Genomic DNA, 18,488 nt, shown 5'->3' with positions numbered 1-18,488 from the left:
CACATACTGTTTACATGTACCAAATAATCTCATAACAGCAAAAAAAACTTTTCAGGTTTCAGAAATAATTTGTTTACATGCACTTAGTAATTCTGTAATAGGAAAAAACTCTAGATCTATATAAGTCAATCAATATTTGTATTTATTTTAATAGTGTCAGTACAAGTAGCAAATTGGTTCATTAGTGGATTGGAGGTAAACTATTTTATTGACCAAGTAGTGAAGCAGCATTTATAATTATACCACATTGTTTATTTTTAATCCATCATGTTATTGCTTGTCAATTAGTTGGAAGCACGGTTGACTTAAGATTATAAGCTGCTAATGAGTCAACATAATTGCACATAATTCTTTCTTCGTGCAGTCTCTGGTTTGCTCTAAAGATGGAGACAAGCTTTTTTTTCTCTTTCCACACATGCATAACCTTATTATTGGGTTAAAGTCCTGGTGTCTTTTTTTGGATCCTTTAAAATCCAGTAATGACTGTAATCCAATGTAACATGCTCTTTACTTGTCAAAAAACTGGTAACTGCTGAAATCAGATAATGACTAGATTAGTTCACATGTAAAGACTGAAAGACTGCATAATAGGAGAATATACATTCTCAGAGACAACTTTGAATGGTTTTATGGCTTCCTAATTTTCACTCAGCTTGGTTCAACCTGGTTATTTTAATCAAACTATATTACTGTTTGGGACTGCTTGCACTTGCAGGCTTGGAAGCAGCTGTCAGCCAAGATGTCAGATGTACTTGAGGAGATCAGGGCAGTTCAGGTAAGAGAGAGCTTTGAGCCCAATAGCATATAGCACATCTATAGCACAGTAAGATATAACATGTATGCTGAAACAGTAAGGTCTGGATTAACTACAGGCGAACTTTCTGAGACAATCAAGGCTGATCTGCTTTGTGTCTTTGTTGCAGGTGTTTTTGAAGAGTGACAGTCTGTGTCTGATGGAGGGAGAGAAGGGAAAGAGGCAGCCCACGCTACCAGAAGCACACATCCTGGCCATGCACATACAACAGCTGGAAATCGGCGCCTTCACTCTGACTAACAAAGCGTACAAGTGGCCCAAGTTACGGTCAGAAACTGGCATTATTCAGTTGTACAGATGTCTTTTATAGAGACGCATTTATCAAGATCCCAAATAATGTGTGCTAATGTGTGTGTGCAGTGGGTTTCAGCTCCCTGTGAAAAAAGTGGGCATGTTGCAGGTGATTTACAAATAATAATTGTGCGAATTACATCATGTGCATTGTAGGCACGTAGGAGTTTTAATTATTGAAATGTTCATGATGCATGATAATAAATTGATCCTAATACTTTCCTCTCTGAATACACATTTCCACAAATAGAACCCCTATTTACCATATTAAGGGGGGAAAGAATATATAAATTATGTTTTTGCATATTCTGTTTGTTCTTGATAGCTGTGTTGGGATGGATGAAGGAGATTAAAATTGAACAGCGATTAAAGGTGGTGAGATACATCAAATATGCAAGATAAAAGAGCGCATCATCGTTTCATTGCATTTGTTTGAATTTTTTACATGCTCTAAATGCTGTCAGTATCTGAGGTGCGAACGTACCGTGGAAATCCAGTATGAATCCAGCTTTGCTGCAGTAATATTTAGTCATCTTTTTAAGAAACTTTCTGTTCATTTTGAGATACAAAATTATATGCAAACATAATAGCTGCTTTTTGGTTGTACTAATTTGCACACACAGTCACCAAGATTGGATTTTAGGCTTAGTAATGCCGTAAGCTCATAACTCAGAATTTCTGGCCTCTAGAAAAAAAAACAAAAGAAAATGCGCCCTCCTACTCAGAAAGGTGTCCTCAAACCCTGAGTTCAGCGTATGAACATACAGCATACAGTTACTCAAACTGTAACAGTAAATAAAATGTCACTTCACTACTTTAAAACAATTTATAGCAAAACTTAATTTAAATCAATCAAACAGACACATTAGACACTGTAATACTGATATATCTTAATTTGCTGTTTTAAGAAAGTAAATACTTCATAAACTCATGATCACTAATGTTGGCTAAAAAAAAACACACATCCATGCACACTATGCAGCTCAAACATGCCGAGCTCAAATTTATGTAATTCCAAATTCAGACATTTGCTAGACATGTGCATATTCCTGACTATGAATATATTAATATAGTTAAGTTTTTGCATTATATCAGCAGCATTAGCACAAGTGAAAAATGTGAATCTTTAGTGATACTGATTTCAGTAGCAGTTCCAGTGAAGTACAGCTGAAGCTACATTTGTCTATCACTACACACACCACAAAATATTCTCAAATTAATCCAAAATATACACACACGTACATTGGGAGACATCTGTGGGGATCAGAGGTCACGGAGATTCTGAGCGAGCGGTAATGACACAGCTGGTGACTGCACATGTCGCCGTGTCCAGTCGGGTTCACACGTCCTGAGTGTTCACAAGATCATGTACACCAAGCATGAGGAGTGTGTGCAGCCAGATGGTGCATCAGTGGTGACGGTCTGCTTGGGGTGATGGGTTTGTGCCAGGTACCTGAGGGGTTGGGTGTTGTTGGCAGATGCCAGGGTCTGAGCGGGTGCACAGAGAGTTAGACACGCAGCTGGTGGTTATACACCCAGAGCTGTCTGATGGAATCAGGACACACACTTTCCCCAAGCCAAGGGGAAGTTCAGCTAAAGGCCTGCTGAACTGGCCTGCACTGACTGTCATGTGTTATTGCAATCTTGTTTGTGTATAGTGTAAGGTTTGCACTTATTCCTTCATGGCACAGCATGGCTCATACAAGTTAGCTCACATTTGACATTGTTTCCACCACAAACAAACCGTGCTGTGCCTAGCTACCTGTGTTGAATTTGTTTATCCTTCTTGCCCAGGTACCATGCAAGCCATAGACATATAGTTGGAGTTAAAAATAATATAGACATAAATATAAAGTCAAACACAATTATTGAATCATGCTTATAATATATCTGGATAGAATCATTTTTTTCTGCTGGAATGTACATCGAAGCAGTTCCTCATGCAAAAAGGAATTTTGACAATATATTACCACCCAGTATACTGGGTTGTATATTATATAGACAACATTGCAACTATTTTACAATATTCATACAAAATTATTTCCTCTTTTTATTCATTCATTCATCTTTATTCATCAGGCATGAGGCAAAAAATACGCCCTGGATGGGATACTAGTCTATCAGAGGACACCATGCACACACATTCACACAATCATTCACACTAGTGTAGCCAAACCACCTGCCTTTTGGGAGGTGGGAAGAAACCGGTAAACCCAGAGGAAACGTGAAACATGAGACACTGTCTGTTTTCATATAATATACAGTTTGATTAGTCTTGGTTTTGGATTTGATACTGTCACATACAATACTGCACTGCCTGAGTAAAAGTGCTGATACCCTTGTTCTGTCTGTTTCTTTAAAACTTACTAGTCAGGTGCTAGTGATAGGTTATACAATATATTGTACAATATATTCAACACAGGAGATATTGTTTTTGTGGGAGCTTCAAATTGTCGTAATGCCCCCATTATTCATTTGAAAACAGCATAAGGCTGTGGTAAATAATCACATATTTTATATTGCAAACCCAATAATTATGTTCATTGAGCAAGTGTTACATAGTTTTAAAAAATAACATTTATTTCTGCACATGCCTAACACATGCACACACTTCTATACTTGTATGTGGTAATGATTTATAATCCCAGTATCAGGTGTCATCCAGAAGAGGATGGGTTCCCTTTCTGAGCCTGGTTCCTCTCGAGGTTTCTTCCTCATGTCAGCTCAGTTGTCTCACTGTCACCTCCGAATTGCTCATTAAGGATTTATATCAACATCACATGTCTGTAAAGCTGCTTTGTTACAATGGCTGTAAGTGCTATAAAATTAAAATTGAATTGATTTTAACTCACCCTCTCATTTTCTCTATCCCTTTTCCATCTCTTTCTCTGCAGGAGTATAGCACGTGTGGTCAGTCAGGTCCATGCTTTCCAGGAGCACATGTATACATACACTCCTGATCTAGAACTACAGTCGTATCTTCAGGCCCGGATCAGCCGTCTGGGGGCTTGTGATGTGTCACAACTTGCCGCTGACAATGATGCCAACTTTAACCAGCCTGCTGCAGAGCGGCACACACGCCGCATTCAGGACACACTGCGCAGGGTCAAGGCCTCCTTCCAGTGAGCCAGAGAGAGATCAGACATAGACGCACAAAGTGGCAGAGATGAGAGAGAAGATGAGGCGTCTCTCACATTCTTTGTGCAGAAGAAGTTAATACATATGGTTTTTAATGACTAGACACTGGGGGGAAAACTTTGTAATCAAGTTCAAGGCTGTGGAATATTAGAGGAATGAGAACTCGGTGTTCTTCACTCAGGTGTTGTAGTGTCTACAGCTCAAGTTAGTCTCCATTTTTAGATTTTTTTTTTAATGCAGTCAAAGTTATTCCATCTTTTGTGTATTTTCTGTGCAAGAGGTTAGTGAACCAATTCAAAATTTTCTTAAAGAAATATCAGTGTTTTTCCAACCCTATGTTTATCCACCACTTCTGAACCAGTAATTTTATCACACTTCCATGTGCTGTGAAGGTTTTGGGACAGTCAACAATTCTTAGACTTTTACTATAAGTGCATTTTGAGGACACAGCATTTTCATTCTGCAGATGTAGTGGATGGATAATGTGTGAAAAATGCTTAAATAATTCTTTATATTCTAAAAAAAAAAAAATCCCAGTGAAACATGTACTAATTATTCATAGTACTACTGCAGTATCATGAATTGAAATATCTGTAATAATCAGCCATGGCTTAATACCATTAAGTTAAATGTTAGGGACTGAACACAAACACAGTAGCTCAGTTAAAACAGAGCATGGTAGCTATGCTCAGACTTAAAACTGTAAAATTATAAGAGGGTTATTCAAGTAGGCTTATTCTCATTTAGTGCTACAGAGCTAAAGTATTTGTACTGGTTATATTTTTCTGCATATTACAGATTGTAGTGTATTTTCTATATCTGTCGAGCAATCACGTAATTAAGCTTTCTAAATCAGCATATGTGGCTATGATGACGATGACGATGATGATGATGATGATTATTATTATTATTATTATTATTATTATTATTATTATTATTATTATTATTTGGCGGGTTGGCCAGGCGTTTCCCTGTGTGTGTGTGTGTGTGTGTGTGTGTGTGTGTGTGTGTGTGTGTGTGTCCACCCCTTCTTCCCGAGGTGAGGAAACAGGCGCTCCTGGAGGTCGATGCTTCTCTGTAGTCGCCACTTCAAAGCGCTTCAGATAAACACACTTAATTGGGAGGCGAAGAGCTCCGACCTCTCTAAGCACAGATCTGAGATAAAGGAAGGAACCAGCATGCTGTTATCATCCTCACTAGAGCTAAACGATCCCTTTAGGAGCACATTGTTAGCCGGCGGCGACTTGGGCGCTCAGAGGGATTAAACTACTCTGAGAGAGTCAACACATACAGTGCGATATAACCTGATGAGTGGGATTAACGTTGCAGTCACATTGTCTGTGTGTGCCAGTACATTTTACATTCCATCTCTTACTAATATGTCTTACTGTTGGAGTGTATGTTTAATCAAATGAAACATATATAAATATAAATATAAATAAACTTGCAGTAAGAGTATGGGGAGCTGCGTGTTTCCTTGCTTTAACCTTGCAATCCGAACATAATGTTGAAGCATGCTCGGCACAGCAGAGCTTTCTGGATCGCTTTAGGATTTGTGTGCATTGCTAGTGTTGAAGAGTGTATTGTTTGGGCAGTTTGCATGTGAAATGCAGCTCCATCAGCTCTGACTGTGCTGCTACTGTAATCCGTTTGATGTTCTCTGTCCAAACGGCGGCGGCGCCAGCGGCTCTCCAGGGGACCACAGACGTGTTACTGCAAAGCCATTTGAACTCTATTGTCATTTCCATTGTCTCCTTCACAAAAGGAAGGTGTGCTCAGGAAAACGAGAAACTCAGTACCGACAGTGTCTGCCAGATTGACTAGCATTAGACAGATCCATGACTGTCGTTTACATTTACATTTATTCTTTGCATTGACACTTTCATTCAAGCCGACTTTACAGTTGAGACCGAATTATCCAGGTATAAACTGTATCTGTAACACATCAGGATTAAAGCTCCATCACTGCTTCTCTGAAAGATCCACAGCACTGCCCTTTAGCACTTTTTCATAAAGTTGAACAGAATATGTGCTCATATTAGGTCTGTAAGTCTATGGATTGTTTGCACTAAGTGTATTATAGTAACACGATCCCGAGGTAAATATCATATACAAATATCAAATATCATAAATGTAATGTAAAAGCATAGGTAAAGCATAGGTAAAGTCTTTCACAACAACATATATGCATGATTTAGATAATAACTTTAATAAAAACCTGCAAAATCTCAGCCCACTCGGCTATAACTTCACTTTAAATTGAACTATAATAATTAAAATCCTACTTCAGAATTGTTTGTATTAACGTGCAAACACTCAGGCCTATAGCCTGTACAGTATATCATCCATCATTCTTGCAACAATTCTATTCGTTTTCCTCATATTTATAGGCTTATATTGATAGATAATACTGTTAATTAGAAATCTACCCCTATGGGTTATATGACTTATTCTCAGCCAGCTGTTGGATTAGTGGAAAGGACAAGCAGACAGCTGATGTCTCCAGAGATGTTCTCACAGACTCAGTGGCGCCAGGTTTTCACACAATCACAGGATATGTAAAGACTTCAATAACGACCCATTAGCCCTAATGATTGCGAATCGAGCAGGCGTTAACACACATACACGCATATGCTAATGCAGACTGGTGTCAGGGGGGGTATATATACTGCGCTTTCCTTCTAGGCCTTCACAACACTCTTGGGACTTTCACTGGATACACCTTGGAACACCTCGAGCTGAAACATGGTGAAAAACTTTTCCGTGGACTGGCTTGCCCAGAGCTATCACGACTCCAAACAGGATCTGGACCCAGTGGAGACTTCTCAGGCTCCTGTAAGGCGACATGTGCCTTGTCTGGTCCAGCCGCGGCCTCCCACCTCTTACGACAAGGTTTACCTTCAGCCCAAACTGAAATGTAGCCGGATTGAGGAGAACACAAGCACAGAGGAACAGAAGGAGAAGGAAGGCACTGTGTTTACGCACTCAGCGCAGAGAAACTGCACCTCTCCAAGCTGTAAGTATCTCCACTGTCTTCTTCTGTAGCTGACCTGACTGTGCAGGTTACTGAAAACTGATTCTGATTCTGTGCAAGTCAGTAAGCAGATGTGCTTCTTGTTTTATTCAGCTTCAGAGAACAGCGGTTACTCTTCTGGGTATGAGAGCGAGGCCGCTGCGTCTGAGTGTCCCTCCATTGAAGACGGAAGTGAGGGGGAGAGAGATGGAGGCGCCCAGCGCAGAATCAGGACCAAATTCACTCCAGAGCAAATTGAGAAGTTGGAGAAAATCTTCAGGAAACACAAATACCTGGATGCGAGTGAGAGGGTTAAAACCGCACAGAAGCTCAACCTATCCGAAACTCAGGTAAGATATAATCTTCATCATCATCATCATCATCATCATGTTCCTCACTGAAACTGCATGAGAGTTCATCCAGCTGTATGTCCATGTCTCTAACCACATTCTTTCTTTATCTGATGCAGGTTCGGACTTGGTTTCAGAATCGCAGGATGAAACTGAAGCGTGAGGTTCAGGAGCTGAGGGCTGAATACACTCTCCCCGCTTTGCCCCACGTCCTCTTCCCAGCGGTTCCTTCGCTTCCCTTCCACTACGGCGGACAGCGCGTGACTTTCCCCGCAGCTCCTCACGTGCCAAACCCGCACGTGATCCCAGCCATCCCTGTTCATCACCGCGCCATCCCGCACCAGCAGATCATTCCTCAGCACAGCCACCACATGATCCCCATGCAGCATTACTACTAGACTTCACAAAATACCATGGAGAATATGTGGACACTTGCATTCTTTTTTACTGTTGACGTGCAACATACATGATGTACAGTTTTGTATAGAGAATTATCAAGAAATTTGTATAGAGTTTTATGGTAAAAAGTTTATTTATTGAGAGGAATTAAATATATTTGATTTCAAAATGGCTGCTGTTGTCATTTGTATATTGTAGACTACACTCTCAGAAAAATGGTACTAATCTGTGGGTACACTAACCCTCAGTAGTACACCTTTTGTGCCTTTCGTGGTTATTTTTTGTAGCTAAAAGTGTAGTGTGTTACCCTAAAAAAGTTTTACCTTAAAAGCTACTTTGGTTCAATCTGTACCTTAAATCATTTTAAAGGTCCAATATATCCACCTTCCCTTTTTGAAAGGTATAAAAGATGTAAAAATATGAGAGTACCACTCTAGAGACAAGGAAAAGTACAGTTTAGTACTTTTCTCTGAGAGTACTTTTATTCATATATATATACTTTATATATGTAATATATATACTAAAATAATATTATTATATACATTTGTTTATGTGTTCAGAGGCATAGGCATGTAGGTTGAACATCAGACTGCTTGAAAAAAAAAAAAACTCTGTGGCTAATGTGAAAGGTGAAAGGTTAAAAGAATCCCAACAGAGCCATATAATGCTAGTTAATAGTTTAGTGTTTAATTTAAGCTGTGTTCAGCTTTGTATGTTACTATAAATTAGGATGTCAGTCAGATCATTTGCAGGCTCTTATCAGCAGTGATCATTCTCCTTTGAGTTGATTATATTGCTGCTGGGCTTTGGGGCCTAGATAGAGGATCTTTGTGATAAGTGATAATCTCACTTATCAAGCACTTCAAAGAGCACGACACTTGATTAGAAACCCATACTCTGATGCATCATTCAGTCCAACTTTCCACTTGTTGAGCTGTAACTAGTCATTATTCATGTTATGCTGTAGTGTATCTAATCAGTACAGTGATTTTGAAATGGGTTAAAACTAAAACTACTAATATAGATGAATGTGGTATACATATCTATTTATTATGTTGGCTAGGTCACTGTAAAAAGTCTTTAAGTGCTTATTTATAATTTGTCAAGACATTGAAATGGTTGTAATGCACAAAATATACAAACCAGACAAAATATAACAACAGCACATGTATAAAAGTACAGTAAGAATACAGTAAACACTGCCTTGAACGAGATTTCACATTTTGAGCATTATCTTAAATTCACACACACACACACACACACACACACACACACACACACAAGTTTGAGTAAAACTATTCATGTGAGCGGATATGGGTGAGTGTCGTGTACAGTCATTAGGCTTTATTTAAATGAGTGCGCCTTATGCAGCAGTGTGTGTGTGTGTGTGTGTGTGTGTGTGTGTGTGAGAGAGAGAGAGCGCAAATCCGTGCTGATCCCACACTGCGCTTTCATATGCAGCTCACCTAATTCTGTTTGTCTCTGCAGCCGCACTTCAAAAGCGACCTAACGAGTAGATCATGGCCTACAATTAGTCCTAATTAAGCCGACCATTGATGAGTTTACACTCTTGACAAAAGCCTAAGGGACTGGCTCCATGAAGTCTGGAGTCTGTGTGCTATTCAAGGCCCGATCCCTAGAAGATACTTGATTACCATTCAGCATTTGATCACTCACTAATGTAATTAAATGGGGGAAAAGTGGTGGATATCTCTGGTTGGGGTTTAAAAAAACCCGAGGAATCAAACTGACCTGCCTAAAGTGATGATCAAAATCACAGAATGTTCATTTATTTCAGAACTATAAAGACAGTAAACAGTAAACTCAGTGTGCGCTTTCACAACACACCAAATGCAATCTATTTTAATCCAACTGGAATTGTAACAAGATGCACCACGACTTTATAGGATTATCATATAGGATAATACCTTCTATATCCCAGTCTCACCAGAAAAAAACAGCTAGCGTGTTTTGAGTGAAGGAAATCAAGGTGTATGTTCAGAGTTTTCCACATTTCAGAGTGATCAGTTAAGCAGCAGGCCTGAGGGAACTGCTGGAACAGTGTGGAGGTATAAGGCGCCAGAGCCTAATTCAGATTCTCCTGTCAGTAGACATCAAACGGCACTCTCTCACCTTTGCTTTGCTTTGCTTTGGTGTTTCACTATCAGGTCCGCTTTGGTGGTAGAACAATAAGGCTAAAAACTGAGCCCGAGACAGACAACTGGGCTCTTCAGCAATACAATAGTCTGTATGCAAGTGATAACATGCAACTGATGATCCATTAGACATACTTGGTTTGTCATAACTTAGTTACCTTCTAGAATGTAAAAACATGCATAAATACAATAATAACCTACTTACACAAATACATGCATGTATATGTATGCAAATATACATACACATACGTATACATACATTCATATAGCTTACACACTCAGAAATAAAGGTACCAAACTGCACTTTTTGTTGCAAGGGTGGTACCACAAAGAGTAACTTTTTGTATGCATCTTTCACCTTTAAACATAATTTAAGCTACATGATTGGACATTAAGGACTACTGATTTAAAGCTTTGCTCTAAAAACTCATTAAAGGTACACACATGCACTTCAACAGATGTACCTACAAGGAAAACTACTGTTTTTAGCTTCATTTCTGAGAGTGTAAGTCCAGGTGTTTAGACACTGAGGGTTTTTTTTTTTAAAAAAAGATCTGGGAGATATGGCAGTGTGACAATATTATGATATATAATATTGTGATTCTGTCATGATATGTATGATATATAGTCAAAACCTCTTTAACGCTTATTTTCCTCACTTTTGTTTCTTAGTAAATGTTGTTCGAATTATTAAAAATGATTAAAAATCACTGAACATTTATTATTTACTACACTGCTGTTTGTGCGGTTTTCCCATATCTCCTTTGAAGCTTTTATAAAAAGGTCCTCTCATAATTAACTAAGGAGGCTGTGTAAGTGCAGTGTGATATTGCACGTAGACTAAATTTTCATTTACATTTAATTTAGAATGTTACTTCTTCTGTGTAATGATTGCAAATAAACAAGATAAAGTAAAAAATCCTTATATATCACTTTAATGTCCTTAAACATAGCCGAATCAGGGGGGGTTCTGAAGAACTGGCTTATTTCTTCGATTGAGTTTTCTGTCCTAAGTGATTATATCAATTTGCTCTCAACTTCGCTGATTATTCACTGTTCTAAGTCTCCAGTTTTCTGGGATCACATGAGCCAATTGTCGATAAGCGCTTCAGTGCTCAGACACAGTGGCGCCTGGATATAGCAAGTGTACCCGACGTGTGAAAAACAGCAATTGCGACATCTATTAACTTCCATTACAACGCCCATCAAACACTTATCGTTCCGACGAGATCCCTTTGCTTATGCAAATACAGGTGTAGCACCTCCTACATATAGTCCTAGTCCTGGTACTACAGGCCACTGCTACTGATCAAATGCAATCATTTTTTACCCCACTGTCTGTCAAGAGGAGCTACAATATGGCCAAGAACTTTTCTGTGGCATGGCTGTCTCAGAGCTCTCAGCCCGCCTGCTGCTCCGGGTTACAGGCTGCCCTGGTGCACAACCCTCCAGCGCTCGCGCTCCAAACCAAACACGCTTCTCACACAGGGGGCCTACTTTCTGCTGACAGAGTCAAGGATGTCACCAAGACCCCATCCTCACCAACCAGTAAGCACAGTACTAGTAATACTCAAGTCACTGATCATCCGTGTGTTTCAGAAAATAAGCACATGTGTGGTTTTGGTTTTGTCATTAACTTTTTTTGCGCTCTGTTTCAGACAGCTGTGGCTACACTTCCGGTTCGGAGAGTGAGGTCGGTGATGACGTCGAGGCAGAATTGGGACCAAACCGTCGGGTCAGAACAAAATTCACGTCCTATCAGATCGCACGGTTGGAGAAAACCTTTCACAAGCACAAATACCTCGGAGCGAGCCAAAGGAGGAAAATAGCAGAAAAGCTGCATCTTTCTGAAACTCAGGTAAGACCTAGTCACATCCAGATGCCAGTTATTGTATAGTACATGTTCTGTATCTTGTAGCTACACTCATTGGCCTTTTAATACTCTCTTAATCAGAGGTTATAGGCTGGATGTCTTTGGTTGGAGGACTGTTCTCAGCACAGCAGTTATACTGAGATTTAAAAAAAAAGCCTAGTGTTACTTCAGCCAGTGTCACTGCTGTGTTCAGCATCATCCTGCATCCAAATAACATCTGGGCAGCGGTTTTCCTATGGTAGTTCCTTTCACACTTTCCACAGGAGATATAGGATCACTGACAAAGTGTATTAAGCACCAATACCTCCACATATAGAAGGTGCTGCTCTTGATAAAATAGCCAGATCTCGAGGTTTTGTCTCAAGGTTTTTCATGCGTAACATGAATTCTCTATCGCTTTCTTTAACTTTAGGTGAAAACGTGGTTTCAGAACAGAAGGATGAAGCTGAAGCGTGAGGCACAGGACACCCGGGTGGAATATTACCCCCCTGCACTGCTCGCTCCTCTCCTTTTGGCACCGCCGCAGTTTCAGCACCACGCTCTGGCTGGACAGCGACTCGCGCTCCCGCCTGCTGCTGCTGCTGCTGCTGCTGCCGCGGTCCCGCACTACACACCGCACTACACACCGCAACTCAACCGCACAGTGTCTCTGCACCAGCACACAGCACACCGAGCCATGATTCACCCCACACTCCTCTCCTCCTATTACTACTGACCAAACACTCCCTTCAAGGACTTGAGATCTCTGACACTGTGCACATTATGTAGATGTTTTTCTTATAGTAGCTACAGCGTAGCTTCGACACTGCAGCACCATCTGCTTTAGATTAACTACATTTACTTGCCATTCGACTTTCTATGATGCTTTTATGTGAAAATGTAAGCTAATCATTTACAGTGTAGAGATGAACATTTTAAATTGTCCCAATGTTTGGGTCCTTAAAGATAATCATGTATATAAATAAGCACTGTATATGTAAATAAATAAGATGCTTCTTTATGTGAAAATAAAAAAGGCGTAATTTTAATGCATTTGTTCACGTTTTTGTTTGTTGTTTGTGAGATAATCCTAAACGTATGGTATTTGAGATCAAGACAGTTTAACAGTTGTGGACATCAAGGTCGTGGGATATAAATAATACACTTTATGTATAGCATAATTATGTGAATATGTCAACAGAGAGGATCCATGAAAGGTCATCACAAAGGGTTTACTCATCTTGGACTTACTACACTATACTAAATAATAGACTGTGGCAAAACATCACATGGTAATTACTGTATGCTGTGTTTGACCATACAGTTTGAAATGGATGGAGACAGTAGATAGTACTTCATCTCTGTCTTTACTGTCTTTCTTCCGTATTCAGAACACCCAGACAATCCCTCAGCAAACATGACCTGACCTCGAGGTATGCATAATGACATGTCAGTCTCACATGAGCATGTGTGTAGTATGGACTCTGGGACAGGATGCTTTTCAGTGGATACACATACTTTGCCACAGGTTTTGCATTCTAGGTTAAAAGGTGGTGCAGTGATTTCTAGTTTGAATCCTCCAGGTTTGATGAGTACCCCTAGCCTCTGCTAGGTGAGCTGGCCCGCCTGTCTGTCTCCGCAGGGTTTCGCACCTTGCGCTCCTCTGTTTGTGCGCTCCTGTGGGTAAATACACTCAGCCGGACATCCAGCGGCGCGACGCCGATCCTGCGCCGTTTGCATCCTCAAAGACACATCAAAGCAGCTGTAACGGCCACATCATTGCGATCCATTGAGCTCCGTTGTGTTTCAGTCGCTGAGATTCACACCCGCTGGACAGGCGCTAAACTGCGGCGCCATAAAGTCTGCCGGCCGCGTATTAGCGCGCGCACTCACCTGTATCCGCTACACTGACCACCACCCAGAGCACGAGCTACCTCCACACCACCATCTAGCAGAATGGAAGGAAGTCATCCATCTCAGGCCTGGGATACAGCGATTCAGAGACAGAGATCAGTTTCCCCAAAATACATTTTGTTACACAGTGCATGACGCATGCACTTAAAATAGCAGCCTATTGTCACTGTTGTCATGTTGTATTTACAGAGTGCAAAAAGCTGTAGCTGAAGAATTCAGATAAACTATATAAATAAAAATACACACACACACACCACAGACACACACACACACACATTTTATATGTATTCAATATCCAAACTACTTTAGGATAGACTGCTTTTATAAACTACTCTAATAAACTGCTTTTCACTTTATTAGAATGCCAGTATGTTCCAATCCCTCTCCTAAAATCAAACCTTCTGAATTATTACAGTTAAGCTATTTCAGCACATAAATTCTTTTCTGAAAATCTGTTTCAATCGATGGTAAGCAGAGACTACATCTACCTATGGACTGGGCATTAGGCCTACATCAGTAATAGGCTATATAAAGTATCTCCTCTACATACTTGCCACTTTTCAAGGCTTGATTGAATTCCTCTATGTAAATTCATAACCTTGCCTCAACCAAGCTGATATTCATTCATTCATTTTCACCACTTTCACCACCTATTCTGGATAAAAGTAGATCTGTTGCCAATCCTGGCAATACTGGGAGCAAGGAGGGAGAACTCAGCCCGGGTTGGATGCCAGTACATCACAAGGCACCATGTAGACACACATTTGCACCATGCCTATTTTTATGTATTTAGACAGTGAGAGGAAACTGGAGAACCCAGAGGAAACCCACACCAACACATGCAGAACATGTGAAACACCACACAGCAACACGAGCTCCAGATCAAACCCAGTACCCTGGAGCTGTGAGGCAGCAAAGTTAACCTACTGCGCCAACATGCTGCCCCAAGGTAATAGCAGTTAACATAAATCAAAATAAGAGGGAAATATAAGAGCATTATAAAATGCATCCATGCAATGAAACCATCCAACTAACCTGAGGCTTATGTTGGACAATCAGATTGTTTGATTAACATTTTAATTACATGCCAAATGATGTTACAAATAATTATTGAGAAGCACAAGTCTTGTATGTCTGGAAGTGCAATACCAGTGCTGTAAATTGGGTGTGCTGAAAATAGTGCTTAAAACAGCATTTATAATGTTTATCAAGTAGATGGCTGGAAACCCACCTTTCTTTTATTCCTGACCAGTTCACCTAGCAGTCAATACATGTCTCCATCTCTCATCCTATATATAATGGAGAGAGAGAGATGAAACGCTTAACCAAACGTGTCAATGTATAATTAAGTAAGGAAGGCTAAGATAATAGGCAATAATAAAGCTTCTATCTCGGCTTGTGCATCATCTAATGAAAGTCTAGTCATTCAAGCTGCTCAACCAGTCATGCAGATTTAAAAAAGGTCTATCACCAACTGAAAGGCATGAGAAAACACAGTGCCACGTTTGTCCTACCTCTGAGCTTTAGTGCATGTTGAATTACTAATCAAGTCATTTGCTTTTCCCTTTTGTATATAGTACAATAGGTTTCCTACTCAGCTGATATGAATCTTGTTTTGTGTGTGTGTGTGTGTCACCACAGGGAGGCACTGTGTGCTTTTAAAACACACATTAATGGATTTTTAACTGCCATGTTCACAATGCTGGAGTCCACGGCATTTGGGGTGTGAAGCATGGCCACTCAAGGCATTGGTTTCACACAATGGCAAAACTAACGTCCACAAGCCTCTGGATGATTGCTGCTGATCCGAGAAACTAGAAGCTTACGCGAGGACGTGCTAATGATGTGTTGAGTGCCGTGTGCTAATTACAGCAGGCTGGAGATAGACACAGTGGAGATGGACACATGGGTGTCCACTGGAAAGACACTGAGAAGGACAGTCTCATGGTCATTGTCATGGCTAATTTTTCAGTTAATTGCATCCTCTCCTATTGTTATACACTCTTCTTTGCTAATAAGGTGTTTGCACTAATGAGTAAATAGTTATCAAGTGTCACTGAATCATTTTGCTGAATCTTATGTACACAAGAAGTCTTTATTTGTTCACATTGTCTATATTTAGCAAGTATGTTTGACTGTGATATTACAATATACCAACATATCATAGCTATTTACAGGTATTCAGTTCATTATGTTTTCACAAATCTTATTAAGTTTGCATTTTCAGCTAGTCTACAGATGATTCACTCGAGCCTTTCTGCTTAGTCTTTTTAAACATTAAAAAAGAAATCCTGTTGACTGTCTCTCTTTTCCACTATTCTACCCATGCCACTCTACACACGCCATCGATCATGGCAACCTGCTCCATATTTGATGAGGACGGCCATGGTGTAAATATTTCTCTTTTCTCATACTACCTCCGTAATGAGCACTTCAGGGACAGTAGAGCAGTGAGTGGGCAGTCGTTGGGTTTGATTCAATATAATGATACTCCAGGCCTGTATCCCTGGGTACATGCATTGCATATGCATTTATTGTCTGTCTACAGCTCTACTTTCAGTCTTTTATACTCACAAACACCTCTTCACAAAATAGAGAGAGAGAAAGAGAGAGAGGGAGAGATGGTAGGATATTTATATATAAAAGACTGGTTGTGTATACAAAATTTCAGTTGAAATGTGCTAACCTTGCTAGAACACATCTTAGAGTGAGATATCTATTGCATAAGGTTATTGTAAATTCAATGCATTTTGTGTACATTTAATTTTGTGATGAATTATGATTAATAGAACTATTTGAGCTATTCAGCATAACTAGTCAATGAACCTGTCAAACCCTGTACCAAAATTGTAGTGTATATAAGTAATGGAATTGTTAGAGAAAAACAAAAGGATTTTATTTTACTTAATGAAGGAAAAAAGAGACCTTTCTTGCAAGGGTTATCCAGGGCATGAAAATTTAAACACGGACACATTTAGGAATGCTTTTCAATTCAGTTTCTTTATTAAATTACAGACAGACAACACATTGCTTACTGGGTTTCATTTCTCACGCTACACTTCACAAGATCACACCATCACTGTTTCTTCACAGCATCCCATGTAGCAAATAAAAACAATCACGCTGCTAAGAGCTATATACTCCTTTGGGTAGAGAGGCAGATCATGAAAGCGTTTAAGATGGCATGTTTACCTAACCCTTTCTCAGTAGATGAGGTTTTGTAGAAAACTCCAGTGGAACACCTCTGCAGCCCCATTTTCCCATGCCCTATGCCTCTTTAATGCTACGTCTCAAAGAGGTATATGCATAGGAAAAAGGAACAACGAGCATGGAAATAAGGCATCAACTCAGCAGATGTCACCTGAAGAGACAGAGACACAAAGGAAAAGATAAACTCAAAGTTATTCATAAGCACAAGATCAAATCCATATAGGATTAACATCATTGAGAGGACTTTAATCTTTGTGATTAACTCGGAAAGTGATTTATTCACAGAGAAGTTCCATACTGCTAATTTAACAAACAAAAATTCAATCACTTATTTGAGATGGCAATTACACAGAGATTAATATGAAATCCTTTTTATTCATTAAAAATTGTAAACCTAGCATGATTAACTCTGCACAGTACAGGAGCTTTTTTTTTCTCTAACACAACTTATTGGTAAAAACATTAAAAAGTCAGAAAGACAAGCAGAGCTTACCCAGTCTAGTGCCAGGGCGGTCTCCTCCCAGGAAACTCTCTGCCATGGGAATTTATTCCTTCCCAGAGACCTTGAAGATGTTTAAGGAAGACAGAGTAACTTTTATTCACTGGCTCTCCTCCTCCTCCACCTCCTCCTCCTCCTCCTTCTGGGCCTCCTCAAGCACCTGCACTCACTAGAGCCGGATACACACTCCACTCAAAACAACTCGCTGTAAACAACGTCTGTTGCAGGCAAGTCGATGCCATAGTGCATTGGCTGGTGCTGGCACCAAATCCTGTGCATGCTGAAGGCTCATTCCCTGAGCAGATGATGTGCTATCTAAGGTGTGGACGTCAGGGGGGCAGAGAATGTGAGATAGGAGGCTGAGGGTTTGGGACGCCGTGTTCCCAGTTGCCTGTAAAGTATGTTATCTCTCAGGGTCTCGCACTCTCCCAGACAAGAGACAATCCATGCCCCCATGCTTCAGCAAGCTCAAGGTCCCAGGCAAGGCCTCTTAGATCAGGATGAACACACACACATACACGCACATACACACATACACGCACACACACATACACACACATACACACACACACACCCCAAATGCTCAGGCATGTCAAGGTTACCAGTGAGACCCAGAGAGAAATAACTCAATTTAGCACTTTCATCTCAGTCTTTTTTTTTTTTTTTTTTTTTTTTTTTTGGAGTCACAGGTTCTACGCAGGTTTACAGGCATGTTAATAAAAATTTTTTATTAGGCTTGAATAAAGATAAAGAATTAAGACTTACAGCTTCTCATGAAGAGCTATAGGTCTTAAGGAGTGGAGGTCAAGGACAGATCAAGTCATAAAACATAGCTGGTTTAATTAATATTGC

At 40.0% G+C, this 18,488-nt stretch overlaps 3 protein-coding genes and 1 long non-coding RNA gene across 5 annotated transcripts in view; 3 read left to right on the top strand and 1 right to left on the bottom strand.

Moving 5' to 3' along the window:
- Positions 1–5,888, top strand: part of LOC113544651 (kinase non-catalytic C-lobe domain-containing protein 1) — a 42,894-nt gene extending 37,006 nt beyond the window's left edge. For both annotated transcript variants that reach the window (XM_026943599.3, XM_026943590.3), the window contains 3 exons: positions 716–775; positions 924–1,081; positions 4,000–5,888. In XM_026943599.3, the coding sequence (XP_026799400.3) occupies positions 716–775; positions 924–1,081; positions 4,000–4,231 (450 nt within the window). In that variant the 3' untranslated portion in view covers positions 4,232–5,888. The remainder of the gene's footprint in view (positions 1–715; positions 776–923; positions 1,082–3,999) is intronic.
- Positions 5,889–6,921: 1,033 nt separating this feature from the next.
- Positions 6,922–8,145, top strand: vox (ventral homeobox). Its single transcript, XM_026937905.3, has 3 exons — positions 6,922–7,259; positions 7,371–7,606; positions 7,726–8,145. The coding sequence occupies exons 1-3, from the start codon at positions 6,989–6,991 to the stop codon at positions 8,002–8,004; spliced, it is 786 nt and encodes a 261-aa protein (XP_026793706.2). The 5' UTR covers positions 6,922–6,988; the 3' UTR covers positions 8,005–8,145.
- A 3,300-nt stretch (positions 8,146–11,445) lies between these two features.
- On the top strand, positions 11,446–13,069 carry vent (ventral expressed homeobox). The gene is made up of 3 exons (XM_034303002.2): positions 11,446–11,709; positions 11,820–12,019; positions 12,447–13,069. The coding sequence occupies exons 1-3, from the start codon at positions 11,475–11,477 to the stop codon at positions 12,747–12,749; spliced, it is 738 nt and encodes a 245-aa protein (XP_034158893.2). The 5' UTR covers positions 11,446–11,474; the 3' UTR covers positions 12,750–13,069.
- A 3,839-nt stretch (positions 13,070–16,908) lies between these two features.
- Positions 16,909–18,153, bottom strand: LOC113545104 (uncharacterized). Its single transcript, XR_003404586.3, has 2 exons — positions 17,631–18,153; positions 16,909–17,288 (listed from the first exon to the last, which is right to left on the bottom strand). It is a non-coding gene; the product is annotated as an uncharacterized LOC113545104 (long non-coding RNA).
- Between the last annotated feature and the right edge of the window lie 335 nt (positions 18,154–18,488).

The sequence above is a fragment of the Pangasianodon hypophthalmus genome, chromosome 3 (assembly GCF_027358585.1).
Source record: "Pangasianodon hypophthalmus isolate fPanHyp1 chromosome 3, fPanHyp1.pri, whole genome shotgun sequence".
NCBI lineage: Eukaryota > Metazoa > Chordata > Actinopteri > Siluriformes > Pangasiidae > Pangasianodon > Pangasianodon hypophthalmus.
This window is presented reverse-complemented; position numbering and strand designations above follow the sequence as displayed.

Coding starts and splice junctions, on each gene's coding strand:
- vox (XM_026937905.3), top strand. CDS start 6,989: ATGGTGAAAAACTTTTCCGTGGACTGGCTTGCCCAGAGCTATCACGAC. Junction 7,260..7,370: donor AAACTGCACCTCTCCAAGCT/GTAAGTATCTCC, acceptor TGTTTTATTCAG/CTTCAGAGAACAGCGGTTAC. Junction 7,607..7,725: donor TCAACCTATCCGAAACTCAG/GTAAGATATAAT, acceptor TATCTGATGCAG/GTTCGGACTTGGTTTCAGAA.
- vent (XM_034303002.2), top strand. CDS start 11,475: ATGCAATCATTTTTTACCCCACTGTCTGTCAAGAGGAGCTACAATATG. Junction 11,710..11,819: donor GACCCCATCCTCACCAACCA/GTAAGCACAGTA, acceptor GCTCTGTTTCAG/ACAGCTGTGGCTACACTTCC. Junction 12,020..12,446: donor TGCATCTTTCTGAAACTCAG/GTAAGACCTAGT, acceptor CTTTAACTTTAG/GTGAAAACGTGGTTTCAGAA.